We start from the raw sequence: 15986 nt of genomic DNA on the forward strand, positions 1-15986 counted from the left end.
TTCTCCCTCAGGTGCATGAGAACTTTCCAGTAGTTCACTGTTCACACTGGCAAAATTCAACACTCTACACTTATACCTTTGCACATGGGCACAGAGAATAATTATTCAGAAAGTTTAGAAAGTACAGCAGCCTCCACTTCCACACTAAGAGACTATCGTGGCAGAATAAACATGGTGGTACAAAAGCACCACAATGTCTCCTCCTGAATTGTGAGCCTGAATGATGCAGGCTTTCCTTGTTTGCCACTGTGGCCAGGGGAGGCCCACACAGAACCCTGGAACTGACCCCACAGGTGACAGGTGGCAAGTGGCAAAATTCTAGCCTAAGGCCTCCACCATTAACCCCAAACCTGCTTTGCCCTGCACCCTGTATTGCTTAGAAGTCTAGAATGAGCCCATCTCTTCCTGGACAGGAGCCCACTCTCCATACTATCCACCTTCCCTAGACAGGTTCCACTGTCATGTCTGCTTCACTCCCTCCTACATCAGGCTCTGCAGTCAGTATCTACACTTAAAGGAAACAGAAAGGGAAAAGAAAGAAGGGAGGAGAGAAAGGAACAAGGAAGGGGATGTTAGGAGAAGAGAGAGGCGGGGAAGTGGGGAGGGGAGGAGCATGATGGCTGGACGGTCTGGGAGCTGTAAATGTCAGGTCTAAGAGTGCTCAGCAAACAGAAGTCGAGCTGAGGAGAAGCAGCAATTGATAAGGAGATTGTCAGGGGCTGTATTTTCCTCTTCCCAGCCATTACCAGAATAACATTAGCCACAGGAAAGATTGCAAACCTTTTTCAGAACTAGTATAGCTAAGCCTCACTCTTTGGCCTCTTGTGTCTTATGTGGGCTCCCCACATCCCTGCTTCCTCCAACCTGATCTCCATCTGCTGGGATGTGGGATGTTTGCCTCTCTATTATCACCAGGAAAGCATGATCAGAAAGGAGGGCACACTTTGACACCTCATGAAAGCGAAAACTATTCAGAAGCATGTAAAATCCTCCCCTTTCAAGAGGGCCCATCTCTGTGCCTAAGGAGCTGGATTCTCCTTTACAAGCAGCACAGAGGAGGAGAGGATGTGGAAGAGCTAGGTGGGAGAACGGCCTCTCCCTTGGCAAAGCAGAAGACTGGTCTTACGGAGAAAACTGGAGTGCAGGTGGAAGAGGAGAGCGATGAGAGGAAAACAGACTTTCAAGGGGGAAAACTGCTACAGACATTTCCTTCCACCCCACAGAAGCAGGTGCACATGCTCTGAGTAGCCAAGCCCAAAACAGAGATGAAGAGAGCACAGCAGGAGACAGAGTATTGCACATACAACAGAAAGAGTATCTCCATGCCTGAGAACATATGGGCGACTGTGATAATTAGAGCCATGGCTGGTGGGTTGTTTTTTTTTTTTTTTAATTCCTTTTGGTAATCTCAAATCACAATTCTTAACATGGCAAGCCACAGCTAAACCTGTGCATGAACTGCTTTGAGAATATTGGCTTCTTAAAGGCCTCTTGGCACTAGCCAGGCACATGCTTAGGACTGCAGGGTGTCACTGTCAGAGCTCTATTCTCTGTGCTGGCTTTCCTCTACATGCCTGGCAGAAGCGGGCAAGCAGGTGGCCGTAAAGCAGGGAGCCACCGCCCTCTTGTCCCCATTACCTGGAAATCCAGAACTCACAATTCTGCCAGGCTTTGCTGTGGCATGCTGCAGGAGAAAACCCCCAATGGAAAGCAGGCCCCCTCAAGCAAACTGTCACTTCCAAAGCTCCAAACCCTGACAAATGACAGGAGAAGACTTGCCTGCAAGAGCTGGTGGCTCAGATTGCTTGGTGTGAGGGAGAATACTTTTCTCAGGCATAAGGGAAAATACTTCTTTTTTAAACTTCCAAACCATCTCCTCCCATGTTATAAGCCATTACTTTGGAAAATTCTGCCATAATCAACAAATTAAAGGCCCTCCCCGCAAAGTAAGCACATTACCAAATAAATTTTCAATCATCTGTCACCAACATTTAAACAGGCAGAAATGCCTGTGACTCTCCTGCATTCCTGAGCTCATCCACAGCAGCAGCAAGCGTGCTGCAGCAGAGTACTTTGATCTTCCCAAGTCCCAGGAGAAAATCGATGATACAACTTTAATGCATTTGTACAGCAAGGCTTCATGTTATTATTATTTTTACCCAGTGTGGCTTAACTCAAGTGAAAAAGGTGTACTGGGTCTCAGCACCGCCCTGTGGTGAAAGTGAATTATTTTTCTAAAACTGGATTGTGGCAGAGCCAGCTACATTCACAGAAAATGGCCAATTAAAAAGCAATTATGTCTGTGATTGCAACTTGTTGAAAGGCTAGGATTGTGGTGCTCCTGCGGAGGCAGGAGGATGGGCATATCCACAGGGTGACTCGTGTTAGGGTAAGCCAGCAGAAAGCCTGCTGTCCTTCCCCCACCATGGTGGTGGTGGGGCTCTGGTCACGTACCTTTGGGACCTACGTGAAAGAAACCAGGCCTGAGCCTTACCTTCTCCTGGATGCGTCCCTGCTGCTCCTTGTAGAAGGTGTCACGGCGGCTGAGCTCGGCCTCTCTGTTCTCCAGTTCCCTGGCCTAGTTGGAAGAGAACAAAGCCTGTGTTAGCTGGCAGCAGGGAGAAGGCGACTGACGTTTCTGCTCACAACAATGCTTGGTGAGAAAAGCAGGAGTAATGTACAGAGAGCCTATGCTGTGGCAGGTCATGCACATGTGTTACGCTCAATTTCCACACAGCCCTTCAAGGTGGATAATTAGCACAACCATTTTGCAGATGATAATCACTAACATTTACTGAATGCTTACTATCTGCCAAACCCTTCTTGGGCATTTCTAGGTTCCTCCCAATGCCTAGGAGAAAGGTAGAGTGCAATAAGTTAATGAAGGTCAAGAGTCACAGTGGATCCCCATAATAGGAGATTCAACAGAGGGGCCAAGTAACTATTCAACAGCCATGCAGAGCAGAGAACTTGGGTCTGGCTAAAGCACTAAGCTGCCTCCAATTTCAGTCTGGAAAGAGCAGATTGTGGCACTGGTTTTGGAGTCTTGATATCTGGTGGTACACCACAACACTGCTCTATATGTTAAGTTGTCGTGGCAGGGGTCCCTGTTTATAGCAAGAGAGCCAGAGTTCTAAAGAGGAGGGGATTTATTCCCCTAGGTGGTTAAGGAGTGTGTGTGAGTCATTTGAAGACAGTTTTAACAGAGCCTCCCTCCTTTGGTTATGGTAAGGATGGTGGCTCGGCTAGACAGTGGATAGTCAGGAGCTAGCAGTCTTGGGGTGCAGCCCAGTACTCTCTTTAAGGAGCTATATGACTTTGAACAAATTCCTTGTTTGTACAGAACACCTCTCTTGTGCAATGGCTAAAACTGAAACAGAAGTGTCCTCTGCTTCCATACCTATAAGACTGTCTGAAGGCTGAGGGACCCCAACAGAAATGAGCAGGGTCAGAATGAGGCATCTACAAAGGCTCACAGCACTGGAGTAGCAGGGAACATGTGCCCCTTACTGGAATACCCCTATCTTCAGCCCTTTAGGTGCTGTCAGTATGAGTATTAAGCCCCACTGCCTCTGTCTTTCCTACACAGAAGCAGTCATCAGAGGTCAGAGAGCTTGGGACAGTCTGGGGTAGGTACCTGGAAGAGGGATCTCTCTCCTAATGGCTATAATACCCCTATGAGGGCTGTGTGCCCCAACACTACACCAGGCTCCTAGTGGCACTTACTCTCACCACCCCCAAGAGCACAAGCTTATCAGTGACTGAGGTCCACTATGAACCTGAATCACATGATTTCCAAGTCCTGAGCCTTTTATTTTAAGATACCCTATGGTCTCTGCAGATGAGTTTAAATTCTTCAAAAATACAAAGGAAGAAAAGAGGCAAAGATTCTGAAAGCCCCTTCTCCTTAGCAATGATATTCTTGCTGGCCTAGAATCTTTCAGAACAGCAGCAAACTAAGCAGCAGTGGGAGCTAACTGCATACCAGTATGAGCATGCTTGTGCTGAAGGGCTCAAGGAAAGGGCAATGCCAGGCTATATGTCTGAGAATAGAATTCCGATACTGGCTCTGGCCAGTGGCCTCGCTAGTCTTGGGTAAGCTACCTTCCTCGTGTATTTCCCTTTACCTGTCAAATGGAGCAAAGAAACAACTTGGCTCTCCAGAGGCTGAAGAATCTAAAAATTCCAAGAAGGTTCTGGAATGCCAATGCTCCAGCAAAGCTAAACAGAGACAAGGGACTACATGCAGGGATTCCTCATAGGATCTTTTAAGAAGGCTCCTGGAATGCCTCTGGAATGCCAACACACCAGCAAAGCTAAACATGGACAGTGGACTGAATGCCAGGGATTTCTCATAGGATCTTTCAAAGCACGATGATGAGATGAGGAGGCTGTGTCCCAGGCACACAGGCATAGCTAATCTGTGTGGGGCCTCTCAGCAGTCCAGCATCAACTGTGAATGATCTCTAGTTCAACCAGAGGAGAAGCGCATCTGATACAATTAAGCAGACAGTATGGGAATATCTTGCAGGGTTCGGACCTGTCATTTTCTGACCTGTAGTTCCAGCCAAGCAGAAATATGACATCCAAAGCAAAACTATCATGAGACTCTTCAGTTGCTCTGCCCTAGGGGCGGCTGGGGCAGAAAGGACAAGGAAGCTCATCCAGGCATGTACCCACCCTCCGAATGATATACTGTGATTCTGTCTCTGGGCAAAGGTTCCTGGAATATTCAGCCAGCAGCCACTAGGACACACATCAGCAAACAGTTGCAGAAGCAAAGCTCTGAGCAGAGATGCCTCACCATCAGACTTACTGCCCAGTCTAGAGACTGAGACTAGCCTAAGTCTGCAGGAAAAGACAAAAGAAGGATCAGGTGAGGATGTAATGGGAATCAGAGAGGAAGAATAAGGACAGCCCTTATTCTCTCTGTGGCTTGGGTACGTCTTCATAAGTTCCTGCCACACAGTGCCTACTCTAGTCACCTGTGAGGCTGGTAATGAAATCTCCATGAGCAATAATGTACAGGAGGCAATGCAGGGAAGAGAGCCCACAGCAGGCACCCAAAGATTTCCTCTTGGTGAATGAAGAGTGCATCACACAACAGCAGCTCTACTACAAGGCTTGCAGTCAGCAGGCTTCCTAGAAATAGGCACCTCTCCAGGTGATACTGGAGTGGCCATCATGGTCCCAGTAACTGGCTCAGTAATTCCTTAGCTGCTCCCAAGTGTCTATTATAAAAGAATATTCTTTTATAATAGAACATTCTTTTATAATAGAAAAGGGGCTCTGGCTGTAGCAGATGTGTTCATGGAACTCAGTCCTTGTGGGAAAAGCAAATATGTATGTAGATAGTCAGTTTCAGAGTCTGATGTGTGGGGGAGACTACGACCCTGTAACATGCGAGCTAGCAGGCTGCTATTTTGTCTAAAGAAATCCCAACTAAATCCTCTGGGAAATCAAATTCTAAAACAAACCAAGTATGTTGCTTCAAACATACAGGACAAATATCACCATTACGACACTGTGCAAAGTTGAAGGAAGGCTTTGAGCATGAGCGGGGGGATCTTTAGTGGATTAGCAGAGGGCCTCTTCCATCAAGACTATACTGCTAGTTCACACTTTGATACACCGCTGCTGCTCCACACACACAGCAGCAGAGAAAACGCATGCCTGAAAAGACACAGTCAAAACTGTGAAAAGACACAGGTTCAAAACTAAGATTAAAGCGCTAACACAGAAGGGACACACAAAGCAGTAGGCGGAGTGTGAGCCACAGGCCTGCTGGGCTGGGGCTGAAGCAGGCCAGGGCAGCCAGGACCTCCCAATCCTGAAGGATAAAAATAAACCCCACCCTACAGAGGAGGGGCAGGAACCAAGCTGGACTTCTGGAACTGAGGGTGAACCCTGAAGCAAAAAGGAGGCATTACAAATTTCCACAGACCCCTCTAGTACATGGTTTTCTGTTTGTCCAACCTAAACGGGTGAGAGGCCCCAGGCCCAACCCAGGACAACAAGCTCAGCACCCACTTTCTGAGGCCTCTGCAGTGTATCAACACAACTGTGCAGACAGAAGGAAGATCTTGGCCTGACCCAGTAGGTACAGTCAGTTAGAAAAACGACATCAGTATACTAAGCTCACACCGAAGGTAAGCAGGGAAAGAAAGCAGCCAGACAAATCTCATACTGTGAATCTAGACTCATTTAGGTGAGGAAGCATATTGGCAAAACCAGTAACTAAGACAGAATCACCCCAGATCACACTAATGTCATGGGACAATACCACAAGGATGAAAAGATTTTATGGAGACATTTCAAACATAAGACAAAACAATGTAGTAAAAACTCGGATAGCATCATTAAGCTTCAGCAACCAAGAACTAAGACAGGAGTGTGCATACACACATGCTCAAACACACAGACATGCACTAACACCTATTCCGAGTGTTCCAGCAAGTAACTTCATCTGTGTAGACTTCAACACGTTATTCTAAAAGACAAGGACTTTTATTCTTCTAAACAGAACATAAGTATCACTTAAAAAATAAGATTGACTCCTCATCAAATATGCAGAGTATTAAAATCTCCTACTGATAAAATATTTTATTATACATGTTTAAGTTGCCTCAAAGAAATGAATGATTTTTCATTTATAAAAAGGAAATTATGAGCATAAAATAATCAAACCCCAAAACATATTAATACTCAAGTCTTCAAATAAAAACTGCAATGTGGTAAAATAAACCTTAAGCAAGGGCAGTAAAGGGAAATGAACAGTGTGGGAATGGTACAGAGTTATCAGCCAGAGGCAGCAGGTGGGGATGATAAACAGGCCCGAAGAGGAAGCTGGGGACTGGCAAGCACAGGTACAATGGCTACCACAAAGGGATTGCATGGAAAGAAGGGCAGAGGCAAAGGGAAGAAAGCACTAAGAGTAGATGCAGACAAGAGGACAACAATGGGCATGGTGAGAGTGAAGACATGGAGCAAGATAGAGGTAAGGAAAGAGACAAGTGTTGGAAGAAGGTGGGCAGACAACAGTAAGGAGAAATCACAGAAAAAAAAAAAGAGCTATTATAGGAAATATGTGGTAGACAGTCTCCAAGAGGCCCAAACTCTCCTTCATTTCCACACTCAGGTCTTGTATGGTCCCCTTCTCTAAGTGTGGGTTGGACCTGGAGGCAGTGCTAATCAACAGACTATGACAAACATGGTGTGATGGCACTTCTGAGATTTGTGTTCACAAGCCAGGGGTCTGGTTGGCTTCCCTGCTCCCGTCCCTCTTGCTTCCTCACACCATGAGCTTCCATGTTATAAGCTTCCCTAGAAAGACACGCACATGATAATGAACTGAGGGCAGGGAGGAAGGGAGCACCATCAGCAGCCAGTGAGAGAGGCTGAGGCCTGCTTCCAGCAGCCAGAAAGGAACATGCAAGCATCCTCTCCAGTGAGGCCTTCAGCTGTAATAGCAGTCACGGAAAGTACCTGAAGCAGCACTGAGAAGCCTGGAAATTGGAGCAGCCACTGAGCTAGATGTCTCACCCAGCAGTGCAAACACCACTCACTGACTGAAGCCACTTAATTTTGTAAACTGATATTTAGCAATAGATAAATACAAAATTTAAATTGATCAATCTCATTCTTTTGGAAAAAAGATGATCACTTGGATAAAATACAAACCAAGTAGCTGATACTTTCAAGAGACCTAGACATCTATACAAACAGCCATACAGAACAACAACAAACCCTTTACTGGACAGAAATAAATAAATATTCAATAAAAACCTAAAATATGTATGAGACAGAGAGTGAGGGCAAGTGAGAGCAAGTGCACTACTACCACCAAGAGATAAAATAATAGAATCTGATCACTAACAGCTCAGACATCGGAGTCAAGACACTATGCTGACATGAGAGGGATCTAGCAGAGAAAGGCAGATGTGTATGAAGAGACAAAGAATCTTTACAGTGATGGAAATGGCTCCGATTAGTATTAGTAGAAATCTACTGCCAATCTTACTGACTACTCCTCACATGTGGCTTCTTTCTTGTTTCCTTTGAGATTTGACTTCAACTTCTGCTGGCATGATTACCAAGTGTCTAGGTGTGGGTCCCTGGGATCTTACACACTAAACACTTAGTCTAATTTTTCAGGAACCCGAAGAAGAATTTTAAATTCTTGCTTTTCTTTCTAGATTTCTTGACACCAGGTTGTTTGCTTAAATAACTACCTTTGCAGGCAGCCATGTTTTCAACAAATATCTATGGTTGTTTTTAGACAAAATCCCTGGGAAAAGAAGGTTTGCAATGAGAAACAGTTGGGTCAGATGAAGATGAACTTTTTAAATGGGATGTTTCAGAAAAACACCTACAAGAGCTCCAGCCTTTTTCTGCCTCTCCAGTGCCCCTCCAGGCTTGCATGCTACCTGTGAGCTGTTGGTTTTGAGATTGCCAAGGAACTTTGAAGAGAGAAGGATGGAATAGGGTCAGTGAAAATGGCCAAGTCTTTGCTGTTCTGACTGAAAGTTTCTTATTTTCTTATACAAATGTTTGGTATAGGAGGCCCTTCTGTATTTGAGTTGCTTTCATTGGTTATTAAAGAAACTGCCTTGGCCTAGTTGGTAGGGTGGAACTCAGGTAGGTGGGGAAGACAGAACAGAATTCTTCTGGAGGAAGAAAGCAGAGTCAGGCAGACGCCATGGTTCTCCTGTCTGAGACAGACGCTGGTTAGTCTTATGCCGGCAAGCCACAGTCAAGTGGCAATATACATTAATGCAGATGGGTTAAACTAATAGGTGAGAGTTAGCCAAGAAGAGGCTAGATATAATGGGCCAGGCAGTAATTTAATTAAAACAATTTCTGCGTGGTTATTTTGGGAGCTAAGCTAGCCAGTGGTGGGACACAAGCCGCTCCTCTCACTACAAATGTTCCTGCATTGGGTTAATGTTCAAAATTGTGAGAAAGTGCCAGGTGTGGTGGCACCTTTAACTCCATCACTTGCACTCAGGAGGCAGAGGCAGGCGATAGATATCTGAGTTCAAAGCTAGCCTGTTCTACATAGTATGTTCCAGGCTACTAGAATGATATAGAAAGACTGTTTTAAAAAATGTGAAAAAGTAAACTATTTTCTGTCACTGTTTGATGGAGGAAGGTCATTGGCTAATAAAGAAACTGCTTGGCCCTGATAGGTTAGAACATAAGTGGGTGGAGTAAACAGAACAGAATGCTGGGAGGAAGAGGAAGTGAGCTCAGACTCAATAGTTCTCCTCTCTGGGGCAGATGCAATGAAGCAAGCCGCCAGGTCAGACATGCTGAATCTTTACCGGTAAGACTGGTGCTACACAGATTATTAGAGATGGGTTGATCGGGATATGAGAATTAGTCAGTAAGGGCTAGAGCTAATGGGCCAAGCAGTGTTTAAAAGAATACAGTTTGTGTGTTGTTATTTTGGGGCATAAGCTAGCCAGGCAGCTGGGAGCAGGGTGGCAGGAATGCAACCCGCAGCTCCTACTACAAATGTTATCATTGCTTCTTGAGAATAGATTGGTAGAGAGAGCCTTAGTCCACCACTTGCACTGACAAGCAGATGAGGTGACATAAAATCAGGGGTTATTGACACACCAAACAGAGACAGCCTAGGATAGTATCATGACCCTAGAAACAAGTCTCTATTAAAATCAAACATAGAGAGGTCAGCTCCTCCTGCTGCCCCTCCTTTCTAAGAAGGGACCCCAGACTTCCAACACTTATTCATCCCTCTCCTGCCACCTGAGAACCTGCTCATCCTTCCTATCATCTCTCCTTTTCAGATAGGGACCTCAGACTCCACCAGAACTCTACCCAGCCCAGTGACCTTCCACAGACTTCTGGAGACTGGATATGAGGATCTTCTAAGTCTACAGAATGCCTGCTCCTGTGACCTGAAGCTCCACATAGCACTGGTTGAGTGAAGACTGCTTCTTATACTCCATTTGAGCATCAAATTCCCTGAAGACTGAACCCTAAGTCTCACTCATCTGGTCAACAACCTGACAAGTTAGAACAACAGCAAACAGAGATCCAAACACCCTCTCAACCAAGCGGAAACAATGACTGTATCAGGAAATGCCAACAACCTAACTCTAGATACTGAGCCCCCATCACAAAACATGAACAAGATCAATAACCAAGACAATAGACACTTTGCAAAAATTAGTACTACCATAATAATATTTCTGAGAAAAGTGATTTAGATGGTATACAAAGATAATGATTTCAAAATACCAATAATAAATATGATCTATGAACTCAAAGATGATACAAATAAATATGAAAATGAAGACCATGAAAAAAAATAGTTGAATGAAACAATGAAAATAATACAAGATATTAAAATATATTTTAATAAAGAGAATCTCTGAAAAATAGCCAAAGTAAAATTAAAAAAAAAATCCAAAGAGAAATGAAAACTTGAATAAGTTAAAAAAAATCAGAGGAAAGCCTCAGCAATAGACTGGATCAAATGGAATACAGAATATTGGACCTTGAAGACAAGTTCACTCAAAAAATAAATAAATAAAGGTGAAATAAAAAATATAAAAAACTTGACAGAGTATGAAGGATTTCTGAGACAATAAAAAAATGAACAAACCTATGAATAAATACAGGCAAAAGAGAAGACATGCAAGTTAAAGGCACAGAAAAATGTTTAAGACATTATAGAAGAAAACTTCCCTAGTCTAAGGAAAGAGATGCCTATCAAAAGAAACTCCCATGACACATAATAATCAAAACACTACATGTACAGTACAAAAAAAGCTGCAAGGGACAAGATCAAATCACATCTAAAGACAGGTTCTTCAGAGTAAGTTCTATAGGAACTTAAGAAGCGAGAAGGGCTCAGACCTATGTCCTATTAAAGTCATGAAAGACAACATATGCCACCTAGACTACTATACTGAGCAAAACTATTAGTTGTAACTAAAAAATAAGGGGAAAAAATTCCAAGCTAAAGAAAGACTTAAGAAAAGTACTGACACTAAGCTAGTTTTACAGAGACTATTAGAAACAATATGTAATTCTGGAGAACAGGTAAAATATGCACAAGGATGAACAGGGAATGAATAAATCCAGAATGTTTAATAAAAAGAGGACAAAGAAAACACCACAAAACAACAAATGATAGTAACTAATATACACTGCTCAATAACTCTTAATTTTAATAATCTCAATTTCGCAATAAAGAGACACAGACTAATGGATTAGGCCAGAAAATAGGGTATATATTTTTACTGCCTCTAAGAAACATACCTTACCACCAATATACAGCACTTTATGATAAACGGATAAAAGAAGGTATTCCAAACAAACAGAACAGAGAAACAAGCAGGCAGGGCTATCCTAACATCTGAGAAAATAGACTCCAGATCAAACCTACTCAGAAGAGATAGGGAGGATCACTTCATAGTCATTAAAGGACAGAGTATTTAAACCCTAAACATATAAGCATCAAACACAGAAACACCCAATTTCATACAACAAACATAATTAGATTTGAAACCACATATTGATCCTATCAGATTGAGAGTGGTGATGTCAATAACACACTCAACAATACACAGGTCATCTGGAAAAAAAACAAACAGAGAAAGTTGGGAGTTAAATGATATCATAAACCAAATGGACCAAATATATCTACAAAAATTCCATTTAACTCAAGAATACACATTCTTCACAGCAGTCCATGGAACTTTCTCCAAAATTAACCACAATATGAAGCAAAGCAAATCTAAACAATTTATAGGAAAATTTGAAACATTCTGCATTCTATCTGACCATAATGGAATACAGAAAGATACCAACTGCAATAGAAATGGTAAGGAGGACAAAAATTCACAGAAACTAAACAACACACTGCTAAAAGAAGAAAATCTGCAATTCCTAGACTTGAATGAAAATGAAAATGCAACATCCTAAAACCTTGGAATACAATAGAAACTGCCCTAATGGGGAAATTTACAGCACCAAGTGCCTACATAAAAAGTTTTTGAGAAATCTCAAATTGATAATTTAATGATGCATGTGGAGGCCTCAGAAAACTAAGAACTTGAGAGAGAGAGAGAGAGAGAGAGAGAGAGAGAGAGAGAGAAAGAGAGAGAGAGAGAGAGAGGAATATTAAGCTATTAAGCTATTAAGCTCAGGGCTGAAATTAATAAAATAGAAATTAAATAAATAATAAAAAGAATTAATGAAGAGTTTGAAAGATTAACAATATTGACAAACCTAAATTAACCAAAAGAGAGAGAATCCAAAATAAGAAAATTAGAAAAATGGAGACATTACAATAGACATTGAGGAACTACAGAAGATCATAAGGATGTATTTTAAAACTCTATTGAGGAATTTAATAGGATCGTAACGACATATTTAAAAATTCTATATTCTGCATTGGGTGGAGACACAGGGTATCCCTAGCTCTTTTAGTCCTAATGCAACCTGCCTGAAGGAGCTCCTCTTCCCACCCTATTTCCATTCCCTGAACACTCTACCTACTGGGCAGAGCCCTAGTTCCCACAGTTCTTTTCCATTGCCCCTATCAGCCTTTTCTCCTAGCTTATCTCTATTTCTTTGTGCCAACCCATAGAAGCATTCTCTATCAGGGACCCCATAGCCACTATGTTTGCCTAGGACCCAGAGTGGGAAACAGCAAGTAAAGAATGGAATGGTCACCAGACCAGAACAGATATTGACACCAAGAAACACCTCAAATACCACAACTCCAGATGCCTAGATCCTCGGCCCCAAACACAATCATGAACAGCCAAGATAATATGCTCAACCATAAGTCAGCAAACTTATTGCAATAGGCTCTGAGAAATACAATTTAGCTGAAGGACAAGACAAAGACTTCAAAAGAGTAATTATGAATATGTTCAAGGCCTTTAAAGATGAATAAATGCCTTAATGAAGACAGTGAAAACACAAACAACTGAATGGAATAATAAAAACGTTTCAAAACATGACAGTAGAAATAGAATTATCAAAGAAAAAACCCAAACTAAAATAAAACTATAAATGAAACACGTACAATTGTCAAACAAAAACCTTAGAGTAAAGCCTAACCAAGAGATTACAAGACTTGGAAGAAATAATGTCAGGCCCTGAAGACAGATTAGAAGAAATAGACAGGTCAAAGAAAGCATTAAATAGAAAAATATCCAGGCACAAAACATCTAGGAAACCTGAAGCACTATGAAAAGTCTAAATCTATGAATAATAGGTATAGGAAAAACTTAAGGTAAAAGGCACAAAAAATATTTTTAATAAAATCATAGAAGGAAAACTTACTATTGTTGTTGTTGTTTTCTGAGACAGGGTTTCTCTGTAGCTTTGGAGCCTGTCCTGGAACTAGCTCTTGTAGATCAGGCTGGCCTCATAGAGATTCATCTACCTCTGTCTCTGGAGTACTGGAATTAAAGATGTGTACCACCAGAGCTCAGCTTAAAATCTACCACTCTTAAGAAAGGTGCCTATTTTATTTCTCAGAAAATTAGGAAACAACCTTCCTCAAGACCCAGAAATACCACTTTTGCTCAACTATGTTCATAGCAGCACTGTTTAGAACCTGGAAACAACCTAAATGTCCTTCAAATGAAGAATGAATACAGAAGATGTGGTACATTTACAAAATGGGGTACTACACAGCAGAAAAAAATAATGACATCTTAAAATCTGCAGGCAAATAGATGGATCTAGAAAACATCATATTGAGCAAGGTAACCCAGACCCAGACAGACAAATATAATATGTACTCAATCACAAGTGGCTTTTAGACATAAAGAAAAATAAAAGCCAGCCTACAATTCACAATCCCAGAGAACCTAGACAAAAAAAGACGACCCTAAGAGAGACATACATGGATCTAATCTACATGGGAAGTAGAAAAAGACAAGATCTCCTGTATAAATTGGAAGCATGGGGATCATGGGAGAGGGTAAAAGTAGAGGGAGGAGGAAGGGAGGAGAGTTGAGAAAAATATATAGCTCAATAAGAACAATAAAAAAGGTGCCTATAAAGATACATGAAGTATATGGAACACCACATAGAACTAGAAAAAAAAACTAAACACAACACATAATAATGAAAACACTAAATATACAGAATAAGGAAAGAATATTGAAAGCTATAAGGAAAAAAATCAGGTCACATATAAAGGCAGGACCATTAGAATAACTCTTGACTTCTCAATAGACACTCTGAAAGCCAGAAGGGCCTAAGTGGATGTACTCCTAACTCTGGTACCACAGATACTAGCGGAGACTTCAATGCCCAGTAAAGTTATCAATCACAATTGCCAGGGAAAAAAAAAACACTCCAATAATAAAAACCAAATCTGAGCAATTTTCATCTACTAATCCAGCTCTATAGAAGATACTAGAGGGAAAACTTAAGTCTGAAGAGGTTAACCATATCCAAGAGGTCACAAGAAATAAATAACCCCAGAATAGTAAATCAGAACAAAGGGGGAAAATATCTAAACCACAGCAACAAAACAATAGGAATCGGTTAAACACTGCTCACTAATAACTCAATATTAATGGTCTCATCTCCCCAGTAAAAATACAAAAACTAAGACAGAAACAGGACTCATCTTTCTGCTGCATCCAAGAAACACACCTCATCATCAAGGATGGACATCACTCCAGAGTAAAAGGATGGAAAAGGTATTCCAATCAAATGGACCCAAGAAGCAAGCAACTGTAGCAGCTATTTTCATACCCGAGAAAACAAAATTCAAACCAAAACTAAACAGAAAAGATAGGGTAGGAAACTATATATGTAGTAAACAAAAAATCCACCAAGAGGGTATTGCAATTCTAAACGTCTGCGGCAAACACCAAAAATTAATAAGTGGCCTTTGTTTCTATAGCCTGCCTGCACCAAGCAAGGTAGGGGCTTTGTTTACGAGCTACCCAACCAGCACGGAGACCTGATCTCTCGGCGCCTGGAGAGCCAACATTGGGGTGAGTTTCTGACCCCGCGGCGCCAGCCCTGACAGGGAACTCAGAAGTTCCTCAACCCCCTATCCTTCTTGGGCTCTCTACAGGGCCTCTACTCCCTGCATACTGTCTCTTTCTTCCTATCCCACCCAGCTTGCATCCAGAGCCCTCCCCACTTCGGCCCCCTGCCCTCTTTCGGCACATAACATCACCCAGCCCAGCCTGTCTGGGCACTGGGTCCGAATCCTCAGGGCAACCAAGCGGGTGGGAGTTTGTTTGTTTCTATAGCCTGCGTGCACCAAGCAAGGTAGGCGCTTTGTTTATGAACTACCCAACCAGCACGGAGACCTGATATGGGTGCCAGGAGAGGCAGCATTGGGGAGAGCCAGCATCGGGCACGGAGATCTGATCTCAGCATCAGGAGAGCCATCACTGGGAAGGTACATCAGTAGGCAAGGAGACCTGATCCGGTAAAAGAAGATCCATAAGGGAGCATTTGGAAGAAGAGATGGGCAGACGCCAATGCAAGAGTTCACCCGACATGCTGAAAAGCATCATGAAGCCACCAGAAACCAGCGACCTCACAACGGGAGGACATGAACACCTTAATCAAGAAGAAGTAGAAAAGATTGACTTCATGAAAGTGATTAAACAGCATGTAAAGAACGCCCTTATAGAAATGAATGAGAAATATAACAGAAAGTTTGAAGAATTGAATAAATCAGTGAATGATACCCTAAAAAAAGAAGGAAAAACAATCAAACAGATAATGGAAACAGTTCAAGACTTGAAACTGAAATGGAGGCAAAGAAGAAAACACAAACAGAGGGCCTGCTGGACATGGAAACTTTAAGTAAACAAAGAGAGTCTACAGAAACAAGCATAACCAACAGAATACAAGAGTTAGAATAAAATATCTCAGATTCTGAGGATACCATAGAGAAAATAAACACACTGATCAAAGAAAACAGCAAGTCCAACAAACTCTCATCACAAAACATTCAGGAA

General features: G+C 42.3%; 1 protein-coding gene across 1 annotated transcript in view; it reads right to left on the minus strand.

Moving 5' to 3' along the window:
* The window catches only part of Chchd6 (coiled-coil-helix-coiled-coil-helix domain containing 6), a 235316-nt gene that overhangs the window by 94352 nt on the left and 124978 nt on the right, over positions 1-15986 (minus strand). The window contains exon 5 of the mRNA XM_005364858.2: positions 2495-2578. Coding sequence (XP_005364915.1) covers positions 2495-2578 — 84 coding nt within the window. The remainder of the gene's footprint in view (positions 1-2494; positions 2579-15986) is intronic.

The sequence above is a fragment of the Microtus ochrogaster genome, unplaced genomic scaffold (genome assembly GCF_000317375.1).
Source record: "Microtus ochrogaster isolate Prairie Vole_2 unplaced genomic scaffold, MicOch1.0 UNK1, whole genome shotgun sequence".
NCBI classification, from domain to species: domain Eukaryota; kingdom Metazoa; phylum Chordata; class Mammalia; order Rodentia; family Cricetidae; genus Microtus; species Microtus ochrogaster.